This window comes from Corticium candelabrum, chromosome 5 (assembly GCF_963422355.1).
Source record: "Corticium candelabrum chromosome 5, ooCorCand1.1, whole genome shotgun sequence".
In the NCBI taxonomy this organism is placed as follows: domain Eukaryota; kingdom Metazoa; phylum Porifera; class Homoscleromorpha; order Homosclerophorida; family Plakinidae; genus Corticium; species Corticium candelabrum.
The window spans coordinates 2294127-2302955 of NC_085089.1; the positions used below are offsets into that span (position 1 = coordinate 2294127).

Consider the following 8829-nt stretch of genomic DNA (forward strand, 5'->3'; position numbering starts at 1 on the left):
TGTGTGTGCGTGTGTGTGTGTGTGTGTGTGTGCGTGCGTGCGTGCATGCGTGAGTGCGTGTGTGTGTGTGTGTGTGTGTGTGTGTGTGTGTGTGTGTGTGTTGTGTGTGCGGCGCGACGGCTTTAAGTTTGTTAATTAATTTAATTTTTAATTAATTAATGTGATTAGTTATTACCGATTAGTCTATTCTATTTGTACTTTACTTTTTTCTAAACATACATACTATGATATATGCACTATTTTATTTACACAAATGTTTTCTACCGCAATTAATTAATTAGTTATGTCACACATCCGGGCCCGTGCATTGCCACAAATCCCGTATTTGCACCTCGAAGTCCAGACCTTTTAGGTCTCACGGTCGCGCGTAGTCCGGCGGACATCACCAAATAAGGTCGTCGCGCAAGCGTGTCTCGCAAACGGAGTGTCTGCACGTCTCCAAAAAACCTCTCTTAGTTATTAGACAAACCCCTGCAAGTCTCTCTCGGTGCCGATTACGACAGTCATTGAATCAGAAAGGCGGGTCGGTCGAGGTCCCATTCACTCGGAAGGATGACTGCAGCGATTGGCGGCGGCTTTCCCTTCCTGGACGACACCAATGCACCAAAGTTCCGTTCTCTGTTTCTTCCAGCCTTGCAAAAGGTAAGTCAACGGTGTGAGAATCGAAGCGGCAGCTCAAGTTGCCAGGATGAGTTTGTATGATAGGAATTGCTATTGCAGGTACAGAGACAAGTGCATGCCAATCTCAGCAACGAGGACGACGCTCTCATGTATGTGGAGGAATTGATGTACATAATTCTAGGCAGTCTCTGCGCCAATCAGCCTCGCAACACGACGGACATGGAGGAGCGCGTTTGGAAGACGTTTCCACACCCTGTCGACCAGTGGGCGGTGAAGGAGGCCCAACGAGCGCTCGAGAACCACAAGAAAAAGCAGGTGTTAGTATTTCCGGCCGACAAACTGCACTCGCTGCTGCAGAAGGTGCGCACTCGATGATGGAAAAAAAAAGATGAATGAGGTCTGTAGTGTGGATTGTGTGTGCAGGAGGTGTGGGGATATAAGGTCGATGAGAAAGTGTCTATGTATGTGACTGCAGTTTTGGAGTACATGTCAGCTGATATTTTGAAAGTAGATGGTGTTAACTTTCAGTTAATGAAGTGCATGACTGCCTGATGGGTCTTGTTCCTGTGTAGTTGGCTGGTAACTATGTGAGGAATTCGAGACGTAATGTGATCACTAAGCAAGATATCAAAGTGGCAATGAATGCAGACAAGGTGGGTTGTGCCTTTGGTGGTGGTGCTGGGTTGGTTTTTTATAGTGTTGTGGGTAGGTGCTGTTGGATATGTTTGAACATGACACTGGTCCGATTAAGGATGAGGTGAGGGTGGATTTTGTTGAGAGAGTACACACGTACACACACACCACGCGCGTGCACACACACATGGTGGAGTGAGTGGTCGACACGACCAAACTCATTTATACACACACACACACACACACACACACACACACACACACACACACACACACACACACACACACACACAACATGCACACACACCTCACACACACAGAATGGCAAATGGATAAGGAGCTGCCGTTCGTTACTCCCCTAGCCAGTTGGCTGGGTTCCTGTGCACTACGCAGGAGCTATGGGCCATGTTGAGCAATCTCCTGGAGCTTGGCCAGGTATTCGCAGGAGTACACACACACACACACACACACACACACACACACACACACACACACACACACACACACACACACACACACACGTTATGGAACAAGCCCCGTAAAGAGAAATATAACACTTTATTATACCTGGCTGAATGGCCCCAGTCTAGCAATGTACGATCACCAAGTGTTGTGACTTACCTAGATGGGTCACACAGTCCTGGAATACCATTTCATATGATCTTATTCAAAAGCCATTCGGTTTTGTGCATCAGTCTTTCTGCGAATGGATCAAAAGACAACGAGATACCATGCCAGATGGTCCTTCCCTCAAGAACAACCAGATTTCTTAGCAAACGGTAGCCGAATACAATGAAGGAATAGTCCTGGCAGAAGCTACAGAGTTAGAAGAATAGCACGACGATGATACATTGATGACATTATGGTTTTTGATGACGATGAAACTTTCAGTAAACTTGAAAGTTTTGCATGCATCTAGAATTTGTTTCTTACTTGCACAGGACTTTTACTGCACGCATTGTGTTAAATTGAATGGTGAATACGGATGTTGAACAAATAGTAACCCGTGCTCGAATAGTAACTCTGTTCAAATAGTAACCGGTTGTTGTGATTAGTTTTAAAATAATAGTAACCTGTGGGTTACTATTTTAGGAAACACAGAATTTCCTCTTTAATTATTATGCTCATAGCAACAGCTCACAGTTTTTTTGGATTACACATGATGTGGCTACAAAGTTCTCATTTGCTAATGATTGTCAATTTTGACTGATGCTCTGCACTCGTAGATCTCGCACACCTTTTTTCAACGCAAGTTGATGCTATGAGGTGGTCAAGGTGTAAACAATCACACACACGCACGCACACACGCACACACACATCCAGGCACGAATGTATGCATGCAGGCACACACACCAGGAGGCAAGCATAATGCATTTCCAGCTATATCGGCAATGTAAGTTTTCAGTACTCATTAGTCTTGTGTATCTAGAGCTACATCGCTGATCGTGCATCAATGACGTATGAAGAACTTGTAAAGGATGTGCTACTGGAAGAATCCCAGTACTTGAGAGATATTAACATGATTACACATGTAACACAACATACCGTTTACGTGTTCATAAATTCAAGGCCAATTACATTCGCATGTGGTAGGTCTTTAGAAAGTCATTCTTGGACGGCGGATCAGAGTTCTGTAGAGAAGTATGACTGTTTGTATACATATAGTGTTAGATTAGTTGCGAGTTGTTGTTGTTGTTGTAGGATATCGACCTCGTGTTTGGTAACATTGATGAAATCCAGGAGTTAACTGTAACTCTGCTCAACAGTCTGGAGGACGCACAAGAGATGTGTGATGAAGGCAACGAGGAGGGAGACGAGGAGGAGGAAGAGACGGCTAAACATCATCCTCCCATCGGCGTTTGTTTTGAAGATCTGGCTTTGGTAGGCGGTTACCTGTTTGTGTAGCAGTTATTTGTGTTCTGTACATTTGAACCTCCCTATTCCAGACAGTATGGGACCAGCCGCTGACTGGATCCCAGAAATGTCTGGAAGATAAAAAGAGATAACGTATGCGTGGTAGCCTTGGAATCCCAGACTGTTTTATTGTAAAAGTCTGGTGTGCTCGAGTCCTACATACAGTATGCGTGTACAGTACTCACTTGTACTACTCTGTAATGTATACGTACTTTGTACTACAGTTATGCACTCATATGAGTGACATTATACAACAATCAAAATTTGAATGGCATAACTTGTACCTCTTTGTATGAAGAGCAGGGTTGCAGGTGGTCGTTAATTTTGGAGCCAAATTTTGTTGTTGCTGCCCAGTACTTGGAGCCCAGAGCTGTCTTTGTATATACGGCTGTGGTCTTCCGCAGATCCATGTAACCTGGTATAGACAGACCATAATTCTTGTACACTACTGGCCGGACACAGAGTTCAGTCTGACAATGGCATTGACTCCTGAAAAGGAACACATTAAATTTTAGTTTTATTGTTAGCTTGGAGCCTTCTGGAGCTAAAGGATTCGTGTCTGGAGCCAAGTTTGGCTCCGTTGCCTCAGTAACAGCACCCCTGAAGAGCCAAACAGCTGGCAGAACAACAATTATTGAACTAGGAGTTAGTAGATGTAAAAGATCCACATAACTTGTATAGTTTACCTGCTACTGTAGACTGAGGAAATGTGCGTGTTTATACGGGGAGTTTCTTCTCTCCAGGTGCCCACTGTACCCTTGGAGTCCCAAGGCCTCGTGCGTACTGGTAAAGGTACCTGGATGTGGAGGTTTGGATTAGGGAGGTTCGAGTGTACATGTAGTCGTGTCATTGTAGCATATTTTATATACTGACATGATGGTCGGTATGTCTTTGTTTGTTTTCCTGCATCCGGGTGTTTGTCTGTTTGTCTGTTTGTCTGTCAAGATTATTTATTAGAACACAATTGATGCTGATGAAAACAAAGTGTTGAACACACTGAATAATACTGAAGTATAGTTGACTACCATGAATATCCAGTTGACATACTGGTGGGAGTACTAATTTGCCCATCTTTTAAAAACCTCTTTCTGGATACGGTAGACATTGGATATAATGACTACTCTTGGGGTCTTGTAATCATATCAGTATATCCAAAGTGTTACTAAATTCAAAGTTCATTGTGTGCCCCCAGATTGTTATTGTGGAAACTTTGTGTACAGTTACAGTGCATGGACAGTCTTGAGAAGGTTATTTGTCTGTTTGTCTGTCTGTCTATCTGTCTATTTGTCTGTCTGATGAACAGATCAGTGGACTGAGGTGGATTTGTATACTTTTGAAGATTTGCTTGTTGTGTTTTGAAGTTTAAAATCAATAAAAAACCTATCTGTCTGTCTGTCTATCTATCTATCCGTCTGTTTGTCTGTCTGTCTCTATTTATCTGCCTGTCTGTCTCTATACCAAGTCGTTATATCCAAAACTAATTCTGGCTTCTGGGGCTCATTTATTTGTCAATAAATCCGTTATGTTGGTAAATGCGATGTTGTTAAACCTGAGGCCAAACCAATACAAAAGATCCTAGCTAACCACCAGGCAAAGAAAACAAGTCGTATGTGAAGTGTAGGTAAACCCAAAGTCGTTATATCCAATGTCTACAGTAATGCACACCCACCAAGTTGGTAGAGTGTCTTGTCTCTCTGGCTGAGTGATAACTCACCTTGTGTATGTATTATCGACCTTGTCATGGTTCCGCTTTCCTACAGTGTGAACCAAAATGTAGAAGACAGTTTGACTTTAGAGAACTCTACTGAACTTAACTCTAACTCAGAGGTGGGCTATAGATGTCTCAACCTCTTGTGGGACTTGGACTGTGTGTGACGGGAGGCGTATGTAATCTGTGTGTGCTGTAGCTCAATTGGTTAGAGAGTGCATTTGGAGAATGAAAACATCCGGGACGTTGCAGAGTTGCAGGTTCAAGTCGCAGTGATGGCAAGCTATGGCATAATTCCCTTAAGCAAAGAACTTACACACAATTGCTTCTCTCGACTCAGCAGTATCAATGAGTACCTGGTCATTGACTGGGGTGGACATGACCGCTGGCTTGGCATTGTGCAAGTAACATCATGCAGCAGATGGGTACTTGTGGGCCTTGGTGTCCAGCCCCAGAGCTGCGCCATAGTCAGTGCACCTGGATGACTGCGGCCAAGCTCCAGGTGGATTGTAGCGGTGGCCCTAAGCCTCCACGTAGCGCATGGAGGTCCTGTCTCTAGAGGCAAGGGAGCTATCTCCGCAACTGACCTCAAGGTCGACGTCAAATGATGTGGAGGGCTTGACATTTGTCCATTTTGTCCATTTGTCCATGTAATCGATGCTTCATCAGTCGCTGTTTCAGTTGAAGTTAGCTTCTAAGACGCAAGTGATACAAGTGCACACTATGTGTGTAATCTGACTTCTTGTTGTTCAACTGAATTCAATAACGTACAGCAACATTTGTGAGTAAGCAAGCCTTATGTCACTTATCTATGGTGACATGCCACAAATTGGGAACTCAGTTTCCCTATTCAGAGAGAGATTTATTAACCAGCAAAACTGCTCAGAGAATCAGGGCACTTAGTACTATCATCATAATGTCACTTTATTTTATTACCATTGTTTGCTAATTAGTTTGAACATACACTATATATTTGCTGTCTAGTGGTACTCTATCGACGTTTGTTTGTGTGTTTGCTTCTCTGTTTCTTTGTGTGTCTCTGCGTTTTGTCTGTTTCTGTATTTGTTTGCCTGTCTGTCTATTTGTTTGCGTGTCTGTTTGTCTCTCTCTCTCTTGGCGTGTCTGTGTTTTGTCTGCTTCTGTGTTTGTCTGTGCTCTGTCTGTTTCTGTGTTTGTCTGCTTGTCTGTCTGTCTCTCTCTCTCTCTCTCTCTCTCTCTCTCTCTCTCTCTCTCTCTCTCTCTCTCTCTCTCTCTCTCTCTCTCTCTCTCTCTCTCTCTCTCTGCCTCTCTGCTTGTTTGCTTGTTTGTGTATTTTATTGGCATGTTGATTATTTTTATTACTGTTATTCACGTACCTACACTTGATTGCTAATTGAGCTGCTTTGTTGTTAATTCAAGTTCGTTTGTGTGTTTCTTGTATTGTCAACAGGATAGCGAATTTGATGTTTATGAATTATATGCTGATAACTTCTCTAACGTGCAATCAAGTTTAGACCGAATTCTTTCTGACGACAGGATGGTTACCCACTTTCGAGTACATCAATTCGCAGGTTATAGCCAATATTACGTTGCACTCAACAGCATTCATTCTGTAGGAGACGGGGCCTTGCTCAGGATTTTTGGAAGCTGTTCGTTACGTTTTGCCTAAACTTCTTCTGGTTCCCATCTCTCACTGTTTCTACTACTTTGATACGTTGAAGCTGTTACGAAGGCTTAGCCCTGACGAAGAGGATCAGAAGAGTTTGGATGAGGCGTTTACGGCGCTATTGCCGCTAGAGTCGTGTCTCGAGAGAACGTGTCTTGGATTCATGTCAAAGAAACGGTGAATCAGAATGCTATTATTGTATACGTTTGTGTGCACGTGTTGCTGTGTTGTCAACAGAGACGAGGCGATTCGGTTCCAACGTCGTCCCGTTTCTCGATCGTCTGTAACAAAGCTCTCCGATCTACAAAAATCAATAGACCAATGGGAAGTAAGTGTGAGCATGTCAACAGTCTAGTGCACATTTGGATCAATGACGTATCGGTTGTTTAGGGTGGGGATATAGCCACCACCTGCTCACAGCTCCTAATGGGTAATCTTGATTGTAGTAAAACAGTGTCTTTTGTGGTGACCTACGTGTCGTTGTCTTACTGTAGAGGGCGATCTACATAAATATTTGGGCAAACGACGAGTATGCAATCCATTGTTCAATTTTCATTGTATATCAAACGTTCGATTCGAGTACGTTTGTATTCTCTTTATAGACTACAGAGAGGCATGTCTTTCTGCTAGACGGTCTGTTGCTTTGCTGCAAAGCTGTGAGACGAGTGACCGATCGGTTAGTCAGATAATCGATAATCCTTGTTGTCTGTAGCAACCATTAACTCGACGGTCGCAGGCGGCAGAATTTCGACTGAAAGAACGGTGTAGCGTTTGTAGATTAGAAGTGTTTGACCGTGAAGACAGCGACGGTGAGTGAGACACACATGTAATTGCTATCTGCAGTAATAATGACGAAATGTTGTTGTAATCGATTGTCCTAACAGACGGCCGTTTTGCTATCGATGTCGCAGACGCACAGAAACGAATGACGTTGCTGTGTAAGACTCAAGTCGAGAAGAATGATTGGATGGCTGCTCTTGTTGTCTTACACATACGAAGGTGGTGCTCGTTTCTAAAAGCAGTAATTTTGTTAGCCAACCGCATGAATAGATAAACGATTATGTGAATAGGTCAGTGCATGAGACGTAAGGGTTGGTAGGAAAGGTGAGCAAACTAATAATAGTTTAGCTAATAATGCTAAATCAATATTCTAATTGATCAGAGCATGGGCTTCCTAGGTAGTTGTTTCCATGACTCATGTATACGTACCATGGGTCACCAGGTGTGTACCACTACAGTGTCAACTAAAGTCTTCAGTATGGCAATGTGTTCCCATAGTCTTAGTCTGTACAGTCAGACCTCGTTACTCCGACACTTGCTTTCTGGTGAAGATACACATGAAACCAATGGGTCATTGTGTGTTTGTTATTGATAATCCGACATCCACATTAGTCCAACAGAAACCAGTGGGAGAAATATAATCGAAATAGTGAGGTCTGACTGTAGTTGCTTCATGTGTGTGGCATTAGGGACACGAGTGCGATTTTGCATGGAAGTGAACTGGCCGCTTAATATTGATTCAAGCAAATTGGGTTAGGTAATTCATATGTAATAATATTCATTGTGTTGGTCTTTATTGTTCTATATGGGGGCGTTGCTGCATCCACAAATTTGGCAAAAATGTGGGACTATGAGGATACATTTGTTTAGGAAACGTGCCATAAGACGATACCATCTATTCTTTAATGTTGTGAACTGATTAGTGTAGGGCAGTTTACGTTGTTGTATTGTGTAGTTATACAAATGTGGATGACTGTCATTGCTCTGTTGAATGATTTGTTACATGTTACACAAACGGAGTACCTAGTTGTAGGCATTTATTTCTTTAGTGGATGTGGTTAGGAATGAAGGAAGTAGTATGGCTGATTGATCGCGGTTATTGAAGGTAACCTTGCCTCACTACTGCAGCTGTGGACTGTGGGATGTTTATGTATGTGGTAGCCGTTCAAGTGCATGGTAGTCACAGGAAAGTTACTATTTATTCGTACCAATTACCGCCTATCTGCTTTCGCAGATGTTGTCGCATATATTAAAGCCTTATTGCACAGATCAGATTGTCATGTTGAAATGGCATATGGAATATTTTTAATAAATATATTTTTAATAAATGATATTTTTAATAAATATGATATTTTTAATAAATATGTTTTTAATATTAACTGTTGTTTGAATGGCAAGTTGTATTGCGTATGAGTGCTTTTTTGAATGTGGCAATCAGTAAGGCAGTTGCTGTTACCTGTTTTGTGTTGTTATATCGGTGGCCTTTGGCAATGAAACCGAGCCATATACTCTTACTGTTTCATGATTC

General features: G+C 42.6%; 1 protein-coding gene across 1 annotated transcript in view; it reads left to right on the forward strand.

Moving 5' to 3' along the window:
- The first annotated feature begins 368 nt into the window (after positions 1 to 368).
- The window catches only part of LOC134179452 (son of sevenless homolog 1-like), an 18795-nt gene continuing 10334 nt past the window's right edge, over positions 369 to 8829 (forward strand). Inside the window, exons 1-16 of the mRNA XM_062646349.1 lie at positions 369 to 642; positions 721 to 981; positions 1045 to 1128; positions 1194 to 1274; positions 1331 to 1378; positions 2684 to 2785; positions 2848 to 2895; positions 2956 to 3135; positions 6306 to 6410; positions 6472 to 6698; positions 6759 to 6849; positions 6912 to 6951; positions 7016 to 7050; positions 7124 to 7177; positions 7234 to 7330; positions 7406 to 7520. Of these exons, the coding sequence (XP_062502333.1) occupies positions 553 to 642; positions 721 to 981; positions 1045 to 1128; positions 1194 to 1274; positions 1331 to 1378; positions 2684 to 2785; positions 2848 to 2895; positions 2956 to 3135; positions 6306 to 6410; positions 6472 to 6698; positions 6759 to 6849; positions 6912 to 6951; positions 7016 to 7050; positions 7124 to 7177; positions 7234 to 7330; positions 7406 to 7520 (1658 nt within the window). The 5' untranslated portion in view covers positions 369 to 552. The remainder of the gene's footprint in view (positions 643 to 720; positions 982 to 1044; positions 1129 to 1193; positions 1275 to 1330; positions 1379 to 2683; positions 2786 to 2847; positions 2896 to 2955; positions 3136 to 6305; positions 6411 to 6471; positions 6699 to 6758; positions 6850 to 6911; positions 6952 to 7015; positions 7051 to 7123; positions 7178 to 7233; positions 7331 to 7405; positions 7521 to 8829) is intronic.